Source organism: Xiphophorus maculatus, chromosome 10, assembly GCF_002775205.1.
Source record: "Xiphophorus maculatus strain JP 163 A chromosome 10, X_maculatus-5.0-male, whole genome shotgun sequence".
Lineage (NCBI taxonomy): Eukaryota > Metazoa > Chordata > Actinopteri > Cyprinodontiformes > Poeciliidae > Xiphophorus > Xiphophorus maculatus.
In genome coordinates, this window is record NC_036452.1 from 9,686,948 (window position 1) to 9,702,067 (window position 15,120).

At 38.4% G+C, this 15,120-nt stretch overlaps 1 protein-coding gene across 3 annotated transcripts in view; it reads right to left on the bottom strand.

Moving 5' to 3' along the window:
• The window catches only part of pgs1 (phosphatidylglycerophosphate synthase 1), a 29,087-nt gene that overhangs the window by 12,590 nt on the left and 1,377 nt on the right, over window positions 1–15,120 (bottom strand). For all 3 annotated transcript variants that reach the window (XM_005794622.2, XM_023341143.1, XM_023341144.1), the window contains exons 2-6: window positions 8,795–9,005; window positions 5,873–5,950; window positions 3,998–4,097; window positions 3,738–3,927; window positions 192–370 (exon numbers count right to left, since the gene is read on the bottom strand). In XM_005794622.2, coding sequence (XP_005794679.1) covers window positions 192–370; window positions 3,738–3,927; window positions 3,998–4,097; window positions 5,873–5,950; window positions 8,795–9,005 — 758 coding nt within the window. The remainder of the gene's footprint in view (window positions 1–191; window positions 371–3,737; window positions 3,928–3,997; window positions 4,098–5,872; window positions 5,951–8,794; window positions 9,006–15,120) is intronic.

The window sequence follows — 15,120 nt, forward strand, 5'->3', positions numbered from 1 at the left end:
TCTGACATTTTCACATCCGGCTGCGTGGCTAACAAACCGCAAGAGCTCTCTCTGTCCTCCTCGCTGACCAGCATCTCCTCGCCTGTCTAAGCTTTCAAGCTCCATTAGCCAAACCCGTCAGCCGCCGCAGCCGAGCGCCGAGTGTCACGCGTTGTCAAAACAGCGTGCGTCTGTGCGTGTCCGGTTTCTACCTTTGTAGGGGTGCACCATGCCGTCCTGCACGGTGACCGAGTTGTCCGGCTGCAGCTGCAGGGAGACGTCCCCCACGGCCTCCACCAGGTCGGAGAAGAAGTCTGCCACCTCCCTGCAGTTCTCCAGGAGCACGTAGCGGTCCTGCCTGTTGGTGAAGTACGAGTCGCTCAGGTTGGCCCTGAAAAACAGCCGAGAGACGAGCAAGATTCGTAAAGTTCTGTTTTACAGGACGTTTTGATGTATTTTTCTCATTTCATGCACAATCACAGCAAATAAACCAGATATGGGTCGGTTACCAGTAACAAAACTACTGATACTACAAAACTTTTCCACTGTTTATGGTTTAATCGGGGTTTGTTTACTTTTTCGACAATAAAATTCAAGCACAAAGTTGTTAAACTTTTCCAGCACCACAATTTGAAGATAAAAACAGTTTCAATTCACGATTCTACAAATCAATTTATAAGAATATTAATATATCCAGCTAGTCACCTCATCATTTAACTCGTGTGTGTTGAAACAGAGTCGTATCTAGAAGCTGCAGGACACCGGACTTCGAGGACTGGATTTGAACAACAGGTTCTGCAGCTGAAAACCGAGACCCAAAACAAGAGTCTTCCTCCACCGTGCTTCAGCTTGCACGAGGCGTTTCTCCTGGTAGTGCTGACCATCGTGGTCAAAAGTTCAAATTGTATTGTGTTGTTGCAAAAGACAAAAGTAAGTTTGCATGTAAGGTATGCACACGTTTTGTTGTTGTTTTTTTTTACGTAGAGCTTTCCCGACAATCCTTCCAAACAAGCCTGACGAGTTCATTCCTTTGCCTAACTGTTCTTTCATTAACTTCAACATTAAGCCATTGCGTAGGTTTGCCTTTCTGCTGCTGGTGTGAGCAACAACCTGAAAGTCATTATCCACATTCCTGCACTTTATTTAGCCCTGGAGGACGCCAAGGGCTCGTCCTTCCCAGAACAACAGCATTGTTGACACAATAAGACACGGTTACTGCAGTTAGACCTTTAGGTATAGAAATAGTCATGTCATGTGACATTTTATTTATTGCTAAATAAAATAACAATGGAGATTTAAAAAAAAAACACATTTATTTGGCTTTATGTGAAATTGTTTGATTCTTCTGATTTTAATTTCAACTTGAAGTAAATGAATCAACTCGTAAATGTATATTTAATATCTAAGTCAGAGCGGAGAGGAAACAAACTCAATAAGACCTGGAGTGTAAACTGTGACAGATAACTTCTCAACAAATAATAATTATCAGTTACAGTCACGAGTTTCGGTTAACATTTTCTCCGATTTACTTTAAGTCACGCTGTTATGACTTTTTCCCCTCATTGTTTCGCAAAAAGAAGGAACTTACTATGAAAATAAATAAAAAGGTGTTCTCTTTTTAATTTCAACAATATAATATTTTGGTAATTTTACCACTAACATACTGTATTACCACATGTTAGTGGTAATATCAATAGCACAGGGGGAAAAATAGGTAGAAACCTGCATTTCTTATTATATCTATATTTGAAAACATTAGTTAGTTCTTTATCATTTTTAGCGAAAGTTATAAAAGAGCCAAAGAGTCACTAGTGGCTCCAGAGATGCAGATTGGAAATCCCTAGTGTAGCCATAATGTACGGAAGCAAATTAGGAGAAAATGCAAAACAATTTATTAAAGCTGCTAAGCACAGTGGTAGAAGGGTCATGATATGGGAGGATTTGTTGCTGCAGGATCTTCTCACCTAATCAATGCCCCTCATATTTAATGTATGTTGGATGTTAGGATGAGTGCTGAACTGACTTGAAAAGTAAGTGATCCTTACTTTTGCTTTGTCAACATTACCAATGTATCAACTTTCAGATGCTTTATTTAAAGTTCAAACCAAAGTTTTTACTCTAAATATTATAGATGCTAAAAACATTTTCTAACAGCCAAAAACTGGACAAAAAAGAAGGCAGAAAAAAAAGTTGATGTCTTCTAGTGAAAAAACTAAACAAGTTAAGGAAATGAAGTTAAGTGTTGCTTCAGGAGCATGAAGTCTCGTTGAACCAGCAGATGTCTTGAAACAAATCTTTTAATATCAGTAACTGAAAATGGTTTGTTGACTCAGTTTAACCTGCAGTTTCGTGAAACCTATTGTTATTCCAGGAAAGAAATGAACCAAAGCCAAGACAGATTGCGCCCGATGTCTTAAGTGCTTAAATGTTCACTTTGGAGCCCGCTCAGCGTTCTCAGTTTTCAGGCGAAACCGAAATGTAACAATAATATTTTCAAACAATGAGATGAATTGATCCCAGTGGGAAGCCTCGATGTGAATTTAAAACTGACAACTTCAGAGCAGAGAGGAGTTTACGAGATGGGAGGGTGTGAAGGATGTCTAGCGCTGCTAAGACAAACCGATTACAGATAAGTTGCTGCTGTACGACGCTAATGACAAACGTTCGAGGCGGACGCATCCTGCTCTTCAAAAGGCACTGCAGGGAAAACTTCCTTCTCTAGCATGATGCATGGGTTTGTCTGTTTTGATCTGAAATGGAGTGAAAACCACAACACCACCGCGGTCCCCAGCTTTAGAGCACACCCATGATTTACATTTTCTCTGCAGATGACAGAACTGAAAACATTTCCAAGCAGTGGAAACACCTGCTCTGTGCTTCGAGTAAATATACACAATGATCATTCTTCGGTTTGATTTAAAAAGACATATACAGTATGTAATAACTTAGCGGCAGGAAATCTAAAAATACTGAAAGTTTGAAACAAATACATTACAATCTGCTTTCCATTTGCTTTCAAAGCAGATATTTAATTAAGACTCTACCATATGTGGACAATGACATACCATTTGTAATCTATCATCTATTTATGGCTTTAAACAAAAATTAGATTATTTTTTTAAACATATTTTAATGTTCAATGAATGTCTGGCTGCTCAGTGGCAACACATCCAAAGGACAGTGTGAGGACACTTTTACCAAAGATCCTTTGCACAGGAAAAGTGGGTAAACTTTTGATTATTGAGGCAATGTTTCAGGAACAAAAAGTCTCTAAGGTTAGAAAATATGTGGTTCACATTAAAGAAATTGAGTAGCCAAACTCCAAAAGTTTCTTCAGCATAAAAATCAGCTGTGACTTGATGTTTTTTTCCTGTCTGAGCCAAGTGAAGATTGAAGTACCAGTCTTTTTTTTTTTTTACAGCCAAACAACATGGCACTGTCAGAAAAATAACCGTAGATGGATATAGGCAGCGTCAAACCTTCACAAACTGACTATATGTCAAAATGTGAGACTTTTAGCTTCTTCCATTCACTGCTGCAGTACTGTATGCTATGTATGCTCAATACTTTGAAGCATCCTGGTGTTTAGTCAATCAGATAAATGGGAGTCCAACAATTAGGTCTACCAGAAATCTGCCCAAAGTTTCGTTTAAGACATTTAAATCCTCACTTTCTGATCTCAAACTGAAGTTGGAGACATTTGCATTTTCGAGGCCCTTGTCCAGCTTTCCAATCCTCTTGAATTAAACTCTACGTACCCGCTGATGATGACGCTGTCGTCAAACAGGTAAACTTTGATGTGCTGGACTCCAATGGTCTCGTTGAAGCGCTGCGGCACCAGGAGTCGCAGCAGGCCTCTCAGGTCTGGAGTGTGGTATAAAGATACTCGCATCTGAGAGGTGAAGCGCTGCAGCAGAGGCAGCAGCATGGTCCTGGAGTTAATCTGACCTGCACATGAAACACGGTGAGCACAGAGATCTGGGCCAAACAACAGCATAGAGGTCTGATGGAGACCGACCTCTTGATCCGCGAGTGTAGTCCAGTAGTACGGAGACTTTGAAGTCAGGAGAGCGACGGTTTTCTTTTGCATATTGGAGCGCTTCCTCCATGCAGTCAACCTTAGTGGGAGATAGATATGGAACATGTTTTTTAATAACCGAGCTAAAATGATGTGTAATTTATATAAATACATAAAAACTCGCCGTGCATTGCCAGTCAAAACATTTGGTTGAGCAACAAAAAACCCTCAGCATGTTAGTTTGTTTCAAACATGCAAAATGACTTCAGATCGAATTGTTCACCAGTGTCCAAGTTTGACATTTTTTATTTAATACCTCAAATTTAACAAACAAGCTTTACGTAAGATAGCCATTTCAAATGTTTTATTATTCATTTAAAAGCAAAGGACACTAAAGTCATGAACGTGCCTCAGAATTAGCTTTTTGTTGTTTGTAAATTTGCATCCCATCCCTGGTACCAGAAGCAAAAATAGAGAAGCAGCATTCAGTTTCCACAGTATGCGCCATGAATCTGGAACAAATTTCAAGATACCTGCAAAGATGTCAAAACACTGAGTTCCTTTAAATTAAGGCTAAAAATCCACCTGTCTAGCGCAGCATTTGATTAGCAGTAAGAGTAATATTTATTAATGTATTTGGTATATATTTGTTTGATGATTTTTATGATGACATTTGACAAAATGCTTATTTCATAACTGGTTACTGTATTATGCTTTGTTGCTGAAATGTGCTTTACAAATAAACGACACTTAAACTTGATTACATCTTATTCCAAAAAGCATAAACTCAAAATTGTTGAGTCTAATGTAGTTAGAACAGTAAGAGATAATTATTGTTAATAGTAGTAATAAATTCTTGACTTCTTATACATCATCCAAACAGAGCAAAGACTAGAAAAATAAACTCTTTAATAATTATTATTTTGAAAACTTAAAATAGAAGCTTTTTTCTTCTCTAATTACTGGCTGGGTTAAAAGAACATCTTCCTGGTCACGAGAATTACTCTCCACGTCGTGTGTAAAGTGTCTTAAAGAAACTTTGTATTTTGTTTCTGTAAGATAAGCATGCCTTGCTTTCAATTATCGGATTACTGTCATTTCTGGCCCCACCACTAAAGTAAATACACAGTTCAGGTGTGACTGTCGGGATCTGTTGTGTCCACTAAAGTAAATACACAGTTCAGGTGTGACTGTCAGGATCTGTAGTGTTCCTGTGTCCAGGTTTTACACTAAAACAACACCTGCAGTTTGCATTCTTCAGTCCTAACCACAGACTGGGCCTGAACCCTCACACTGGATTGAATTAAGTTTGTTTCATCCATTTTTAAAGCAAAACCCCAGACTTTAAAAAGCAGGGGAAAAAATGATACAGCCTCACTGCACCTTTCTGACTCACATTTCTAGTAATCCATCATCCTGTGGAGCTACAGAATTTAGCAGCTGATCTCAGTGCTTTTAGCTGTGATTGAGCATTTTGGCCTCTGCCTACGTCTCCATTACTGGTCATTTAAAAAAAAAACTAAAAACACGAAAAAACAGCTGAATATGAGCACCGGTCCAGACTGTGGTTTGCTTTGGTTTCGTGTTGTTATGCTAGGCTTTCCAAGCATGAAAAACAGCAAGCACTCACACGCCAGCGCTGCTCTCCAATACCCATAAACCCTTGCATTTTGGGGTCATTCCTAGTAGTTCTGGCCTGAACTTCGTGTTTCAATCTGAAGAAAACACACTGCGGTATTCTTGGAGGAGAAGTCTGACTCATATTTTCTGGCATCTCTGACCAGCCGTTTGGCTCACTCTCCTGCTGTTACAGCTTTGTTCTCACCTGCCCCGAACGAAAGAAGCATATTTAAGAAACAAAACGCTCTTCCTCACCAGTTCCTGCTCCAGCTGTCCCGTTCCCAGATACAAGGACGCCATCACCACCCGCCTTCGTGCGCTACTGATGCGGGCCTTAACGGAAAGGAGACGGAAACTATTAAGTGAACGAGGATGTGTCGTAAGAGACTTTTAAGATTCTGGAAAATGACAAGAAAAAATCTATTCCAAGAGAAGTTGATAAATCATTTATTTAACAAACCTCTCCTTCAACATAAATACAAATTTTGGCAGTTATACATCTCCTTATATCTGGACTTAAAAAAATATTCCCATCTATGGCTTGTGCTGTTTTCACTACATATGTAGGTTCAATTCCTAGAAGACAAATCTTATGATACAATATATATATATTGTATAAATATATATGCTTCTTATTCTGACATAACATTTGTTTACATAACCACTGCTAAGACAGTAGAAACCTTTAAGTGTTGTTAATGACCCAATGAGTTTTTATTATTGTATTTTATTATTGTGTCTTTATGGAAGGATTTTACTACATTGTTGGTTCTGTTTACTCCAAATGATTGTATGCGTTGTGTTTGTATTGCTTAACGATGTATTATTTTATTGCTCTTTTTATTGCTTGGTTTTGCTGAATCATTGTACATCGTCACTGAACAAATACCATAGCAGAAACCCAATAAACTTGAAATACATAAAACAAGATGAAGCTTACTGTTTTTATTTATTTATTATTTTCCTGTTAATGTGCAAACAGAGTAACATTTTGACTCTTTTGACTTCATAGTTTGCCATACAGAAAGCAGTAAAAGCAGTGTTAAGGTTGGTTGTGCAGAGCAGTGTTTTAAACAAACTGCACTCTAACATGCATCCATTTAATTATTCCAAGTTTTTGGTTTGCAAAAAATATTAAAATCTATTGGCTGCAAAAACAAGGTGAGTAAACTGAGGAATTATCAAGACAAAGACGGTCTGGCTGTCATAAAATAGCACCAGAGGATCGAGATGATTCGAGTATTTTAATTCAACACCATGTTCTGGTCCAAAATATAAACTTTTCATAAATAAAAGTCTAAAAATACAAATATGCATAAGCCCTGTTCAGAACTGAAAATCAAGGGCCCTTTGCAGCTGCAAGGAAATGACCGGAATTAGCAGAAAAAACAGAGCTAAAAATAAAAACTGAATGTTGTACTGACATTTTAAGAGCGTCACTGAAAAAGAAAAAAAAACAAAACACACAGCTCCAAATGAATCATCATGATACTTTGGCAGGTTCTCAATATTGAACAAAGGCCTGGTGTCAAACGCAACTTCATGTCTGGTATGTAGCGCAGAAAGTTGTGCAAATCCTAGAATTACAATATCTGGAATATAATCTTTAGATAAATAATCTTTAAGATAAATAATTCAAATATCTAAATGACTTTATTCTATAAACTACATTGTTTTTATTGTGTGTACGTTGCTAGTATTGATGAATGTTGTTGCTTTTGTTTGTTTTAAAACCTGCTTTGACCACAGGAATTTTTCTGACTTAAAAAAACAAGCTAGTGACGCTTTGCAAAAGTCCAATTTGGGAATCGTGCCAAAAGGTGCCATAAATATGACCAACTACGAGTCAGTCACATGAAACCCACCTATTATTAAATTATTCTTGGGAGTGGCTGTACTGTAAACTACACTCACCCACATTACTGGTAGGAGTGTAATTTTGGTAAAAGGAAAGGCGTTTTGCAACCCTTACCATTTGAATTTTAGCACAGCTCATTTGTCAGTTGAAACATGTCAAGGTTCTGTGATCATAATACTCACCGAAAAAAAACAGTGCATCACACCCTTAAGATAAAAATTATCCAGATAAATAATGTCAATGTTTCTCATAAACTGGATGAGATAAAACTGAGATGTGAAGATCAACTATAAAAACACTTAAAGAGTTATTAAATCGGTGCTATTTTTTGCATGATTGCACATGCACCGTTCTTTTTTTTCTTGCTAGACTCTCCAAGCAAATTCTGATAAATATGCAAGTACAGCCATTGAGTCCAGCAATTGCAAGAAGTTTGCAACCATTTTCATGTCAGGTGCTCAGTTTTACTCCAAATTAGTGGTTCTCAGACTTTTCAAACCAAATCCTAATTTAGATTAAGAAAACAAAAAATTCCACACACAGCCCTCATAATGACTGGGAAAAAAATGTGTTTAATTTTAGTTTAGTCTTTATATAGTCAGAAACAGAAGTAGGAAAAATTATATCTACAAAATTAAGTTGTGCCTCAAAAAATCTATTTTCTAAAAGCTCAAGATTTTATATTTCTACTGATTACATAACAATAAAGTTTGTGGTCTTCCTGTAAGCGTGTATGTTGCTATCACTATTGAAAAGGACTTTAACAGGATGGGTTACAGCATTTAATTTCCCACTGGGACTAATAAAGTATTTAATTTTTTGCCTGGGTTCTTTCTGCATGGTTTCTATAAAAGCAGCATGCATGAGTGGGTTTTCCCAGCTCAAACACATGACTATTAGATCATTGCTTTCTCTAAACTGGTATGAGTGTATCCATGCGTGGTTGTTTGTTTTGTGTTGTCCTGTGATGAACTGGTTATCTCTCCAGTTGTACCTACGCTTCTCACCCAGTGACCCCAGCAGATCTTTCTTTACATTCTTATTGTGGATTTCAGAAACCATTTAGCACGTTTTAAACATCCTTGTATCAGGGCATCAGCCTTGAATGGATCTGCCACCGCATCAGAATGTTTACATTTTCTCGTTTTGTTTTGTTTTTTGGGACAGATAAAGGATTGCAAAGTGTTGACGTTAGACAGATAACTAACAGAACTGACCTCTAATTGGAGATTTCTGAAATAGTTTTGACTTCCAAAGCCGTCTTAAAATGTGTTGTTATTAATCAAAGGCGACAGCAGACGTGAACAAACGACACAAACCTTCACTGCCTGGTAAAATTGGTCCGGTGACGTCAGGATCTGGATGTGGGCTCCCGGCACCCGGAAGGCGGGTACTTGTTCCGCCATCCATCGGAAGTGGCTGCAGAGGCCGTCTGAGCCCTGAGCTCCGGCTGACCCGGTGGGCCTGGAAACGTGGCGTGGCGCTGGCTCGGCTTGAGCAAGCAGTGGAGCCAGCAGCAACATGGCTGACCTACGGAAAATAAGCACACAGAAGTACAAGGATTTTGAATTGTTTTAATAATATATGGCAGCTCCTTTATGCACCGTCTCATCGGGTCGTTTTTTGAAGCAACAATTAACTCCCAGTGGGTTACCAGAAATATACGGAAGAGGATTAGGGCCCTAATCCTCTTCCGTAGAAATGGCACTGTCTCGCATACGTCAAAACAATCTAAAGCCAGTCAAAAAACAGACAGCCGGTAGCCTAATATCGCTTCTATTTAGTTGATTTCACTTTATAAAGGGTCATAGGATGCTGCGCGCTACACAGACAAAGATAGAAACCAAACTTATCACTTTATTGTACAATATTTAATGAGGAAAGATACGGCGGAGATGTTTAAGGGTTAAGGTTAGGGTTTGCAGCTTTCTACAAGGTAAGAAGATTTGCGTTCATATACTTTACAATTAAGTATAATTAGAAAGACATCAAACATTGCTTTATGGAGAAGCTACACGCCTAACCGTTAGTAACCATAGGGACAATACTGCGTCGTCATGTAGCCTAGCATGTATGGGAAAACAAAGTGGCTGGCATCTCGTCTTTTGTACGGTTTCGTGTCGCTCCGGGGAGGGAAAACGCTGCTGATGACACAGTGATATAAATCATGTGGTCTGAATTTAGGCAAAGTCCGTAATTTGATCAACGCATCAGGAAGGAGGAGGAATGGGTCGATTTCTAAGCTAGCTATCTCAAACCTTTGCAGATAACATTGTCTATGAGCTCCACCCAGATGTGTTACGTTCACAAACAAATTAGATTGACTCGAACAAGAAGAAGCCATGAATAAACTGGCAAAAACAAAAAGGAAAAACAAGTTGAGAAGCTCTGTTCAATACTCCCGCGCCTCACTTCCGATGTCCATCATGGCGCCCAGAACGATTTAGTGACGAATTTATCTTAATTACTGTGCAACACTGATTCAAAGCTTAAAATACACTCATTATCTTTTTCATTTATTCACAAGTGTGGGAGCCCAGTTCCAGAAGGACTAAGAGAAAATATATCGATGTGGAAAAAAGACAAGTAACACCTTCTGCATACATCCAGCTTTTCAGGGAGAGGAGTGTATACCTCTCACTGGTTCCCTCGTAGCATACATGCATTCCTGCTTGGCATTTGCAACTAAAACTTACTCAGGACAAACACTTAAGTTTTTAAACTGCAGAGAGACTTTCCAAATTTTAAACACTAACTCATAAAACAAAACAAAAAAAAACCTAATTACTTCTTCATGTCAGCCTAAAATGCACTGAATTATCTTGTTTTGACAGCAGTGGAAAAGTTATTAAATGAGAGTATATCCAGCTCATAGACGGGGTTATGTCACTGAGGCAGAAGATGTTGAGCCTTCTTTCAGTAAGCTGTAAAGATAAGGCGGTGTGATGAGGGAGATAAGAAGCTCACTTTGAAATCCGTCATCACTATCATAGGAAATATAGTCATTAACGTATAGTTGCCTTTGGCATCTTTTTCTGAGTACACGGCACGTTTCACAGAAGGGAAGTAACTTCCATTTATGCTGATGGCATCCAGTAACAGTTTTCAGCCTTAGGTGGTGTAATTCAGGAAATAAAACGAGCCATTTATTCTGGTATGTCACTATGCCACATTTCTGCTGATAAAAAGCATGCAAGTTAAAAAGAGCTCTCGTTATCAGCATGCAGGGCTGACCTGGTTATCTCAGGTGACATCTTTAAAGGATCTACATCCTAGTTCTGTTCAACAGATTTCATTGAATCCATTCAGCCAATTGGAAAGGCTGGTTTTATTTTTGGTTAGTTATATCTATGGATCGGCTAAACCGATTCCTCGAATGACTCGCAACAAAAAGAAAAAAAAAAGACCCTAGAGATAAGAGATACGATTTCTTACTTTCATTTTTTATTTATTATATCCAACTTCCTACTGTTAACACACCGTGGAACCAGATCTTTCACAGGGGACGGTAATTGTGGTTGGCCAAAAGAATAATGAGAGAAAGAAACAGGAGGAAATGAGCGGAAAACGCCGAATACATAACTAGTTTTGTTTTCTATCAAAAAAGAAATACGAGATCATCCTTTAAAAACACGTGTCAAGCTCAATACCCGAAGGCCAAATACGACCCGACGCAGCTTTTTATGTAGGCGGAGACATAAATAGAACCTTCAAGATAACAGATATGCGCTTAGTTATTAATTTTTCATCTATATGTTGCCAAATTACATCTGTCATTTGGCAACGATCGCTGAAATATTCGCATCAACAATAATCACTATTCTTTTCTCTCTTTTTTGCACTTATGCATAATTGTGAGTTTATTGCAATCTTTTTGTAAAAATTCTCAAAACCATTGGGTTTAAGTGACTGGTAACTCCCACCTGTAGGTGGCAGTATTTCTTACTTCTACTACACGGCTTCTTAAGCCTTGCTTGATGTCATGTTATCGTTTGTGATCGACATGGCGATGCAACAAAAACGTCACATTTGCCATCATGTATAAGAATTTATATATTTATTAATCAGCACCACATAATTGGTGATTTTGACTGCAAAGAAAAATTATAAAAACATTTGCAATAAGGAATGCATCAATGTGAAAACATGTAGAATACTATTTAATCTTAAGTACTTTTTGAATGCAGAGACAACTGTTTATTAATTTTTTAACAGTTCATTAGTGGATTTTATTAATGTACAACCAGAAGGGAGTTCTTCACTTTGCAAAATTTAATGTTCTTTTTAGCATTTGACCTGCTCATCACTAATCAGAGCTGATCATAGGGGAAATACAAATCACTAACCAACTGATTGGTGCATCTTCAATTTGCACTTACATCAACTTGTAACTACACCAAGTTCCCACAGTTTTATGCTGGTTAAAAACAAATAAACCTTTGATTGTGTACTGCTTGGATTCCTGTGTAAAGGCATCAAAGATATGAGGAAATTATGCTGAACTTCAACAACGAAACAAAGAAAAGGCAACTGGCGATGATGACGGCAAACCCACCTGCTTCCTTTTGGGAAACTTGAGCACGATCAAGGAAGCGAACGGCACAAAAATGTTGAACAGTCAGAACAAGTTATCTGAATCACCAGCAGTCGTCAATGCTCGTCAGTCATTCCAAGCATTTTTAGGTGAGAACCGAGACGTCCTGCTACCTTGTGATGCGTCAGGGCAGACTGCAGGAGACACGCTTTCCTAGATGTTAGACTTAGACTTAGACTGACTTTATTGTCATTTTGCATGCACAGGGTGTATACAGAACGAAATTTCGTTGCATACGGCTCAGGACAATGTTTTGAGCTTTCAATGTTGTGAGGTTACTCCAGAATAAAATAAAATACAGTATAAAATATGAATATAAATATAAATATGGAACATAAAGTGCAGGAATGACAGTAAAATATTTCACTTATATGTTTCACTTTTGTTCTCGTCATTTCTTAGAATATTTCCCTAAACGTTAAATCTTTTCTTTAATAGTTTAATGACTTGAGACATACATTTTTTCCCCAGGCATTTTTCTTACTGTTGAATCATAAACCTTAAATGAGGGAAGTGAGGTTTTTATGTGACCTCCTGGATGAGTCGTTAATGCACTTTTGGATTGATTTTGTCAGGTTAGCCACGCCTGAGGAAGTTCACCACCGTTTCCAGTGTTCTCCACTTGTTGATACTGGCTCTCAATGTGGCTCACTGGAATCCCAACTCCTGTAACCCTGCCCAGATGAATATATGTCAATGACTTTCTTTCTTCTCATTTGCTGTTTTTCTTTGAGTATGATGTGTTGCTTTTTACAATAGTCTACTTCACTCAGAACAAACAGCTTCAATAAAATTAATTTCTTGACTCAGGCTGTAATGAGGCATGAGTGTGGCTCATTACATTGAACTCAGCTTTCCAAAGAATAAGCAAAAGTCACCATAAATCCATTAATGAACAGTGGAAGGAATTATATTTTCACAATGCTCCAAACCCATTTGGTCAGTTTTTCCCCGTCTTAATAAAGAACTATTCATTTGAAAACTACATTCCGTTTTAACTGAGGGCGTCTGATATTAACATTTATTTAATGATCAGAAGCATTTAGGTGTGAAGAAATCTGAAACGAGGCAAACATTTTCACTGCACCAAGTTTTATCTATGTGTTCTTTGACACAACCTCAACATGCTAAGACTGATAAAAGAGGCACAATGGAAATTCCTGTCCTTAACCTCTAAAGATATAAGACATAAGCTCTAATCATGGCTGGGGCCTATATTTTTCCTAATCTTATCCCTCGGTTTTATTTTAGTGATTTAGTGAAGAAATAAGAAAAAATAAGGCTCAAATCCAAGATGTCCTTGGTACAGAGAGAAACAACTAAACCAATAGAGCTACTGGGCATCCCAAATCAGTTCTCATCATCTCCTGATCGACTACAATGCCAGAGAAAATATAGACATCGTATAAGTCAGTATCTTCGCAATGTTTCTATTCCCCAGAGTTTGCATATGACTGCTGTCTGGATCATAACATAAAACATATTTTGTCTACATACTGAGCCTTTTGTTTCTTTGACTGGAACTGTTTGTCATCATTTACTCACAGTTTCAAATGCACAAGACAAACATTTCTTTAAGATCCCAGAATGAAACCATTTCTAGACTGACTACAGTTATTTATGACAGCCGTCCACATTTTTTAAACTTCTGTTTTTGCCAAGGTTCTCTCGTTTATAGAGGCGAGCATAAAACAAAGAGTTTCTCCAAAAAGAAAGATAGTGGTTTTCTAGGCAGCTCTTCTGACTGATTGACAAGTATAAACAGGGTTAAGAGCTGGACCAATTATCCAAATACTGCAAGTCTTTCAGGCTGGCCTTTACGATTCACTTCTTTTTTTTTTTTTACCCCTCCAGGGGGTCTTTTGTGGGCTCTAGTGTCCCTTATATGATAGTAGACTGACAGGAAACGGGGAAGGAGAGGGGGGAAGACATGCGGCAAATGTCGTCGGGTCCAGGAGTCGAACCCGCGACGGCCGCGTCGAGGACTCAAGGCCTCCAAATACGGGTCGCGCTAACCACTATGCCACCACGGCACGCCCTACGATTCACTTTTAACACTGGACAAAACGGACGGTTCTTCACAAAAAAAGATGTTTCAAGATCACAAAATGTTCAGTCATACTGTCCCTGAGATGTAAAGTCCTTCAAATGAAATGCCAGAGAAAGTGCTAGACCAGATGTTTCTCCAGCTGGTTGGATAGAGTAGTGGGCTTTTACTCCTGGACTTCGTGTAGGTGCACACTGCTGGTCAGGTGACTGAAACACTGGACTTATACCTCACAAGAAAGAACAATATGACTGTTGGGAAATATTTCTGTTCACAAAAAAAATTACAAAGTCATGGACAGCCACCCATGATGCTTATTAAGCAACATCTTTTTAGCCATTTTTACTTATGGAACCACACATGGGCCAATTTCAACACTGATCATGCAATTTCCTACAATTCAAAGTTCTTTGAATGAGATTTTTAAGTTTTCTTCCACTGCTGTGAACTCCTGGTCAGCTGGCTGAAAGAATGCTTCTACTTTTCCCTCATTAATAAGAATGACAAATTCTTATTTTTTACTAATTTCTCAGGTTTTAAAGTGTGAGAACCAAGGACCTATCATGACCATTGTGAGGACTTCAACCCTGCTCTTTCTGTCCCAGTGAAGGACATCTAGGGACAGGAAGAACTCCAGTGACCCTGAAGGCGGGGTGTGGACTGCCATTTTGGCCGTTTGTTCAGATTTCCATTTTTGTAACTTTCCACATCCAGTACGAGATTGACTCACCAAACAAGACGAGCCTGAAAGAGCTCAAAGGAAGGGTAAAGCTGAATATAATTAGAGGGAATCTGCATTGCAGAATGCTGAAAAGCTGAAAAGTAACACTTTTAAGGTCAGAATGTAGTTCAAATTGTAAAAAAAGAAATGCACTTGCTCTTGATTCTTCTTTTGCTTCCCATTGTTGAATACAGGCAGGTTTTTCTCCGCTGCAGCATCTGCTGTGTAGAACGAGGACTGCAGTGCGTGCTGTTTGCCTGAAATGTGTATTTATATATAATAT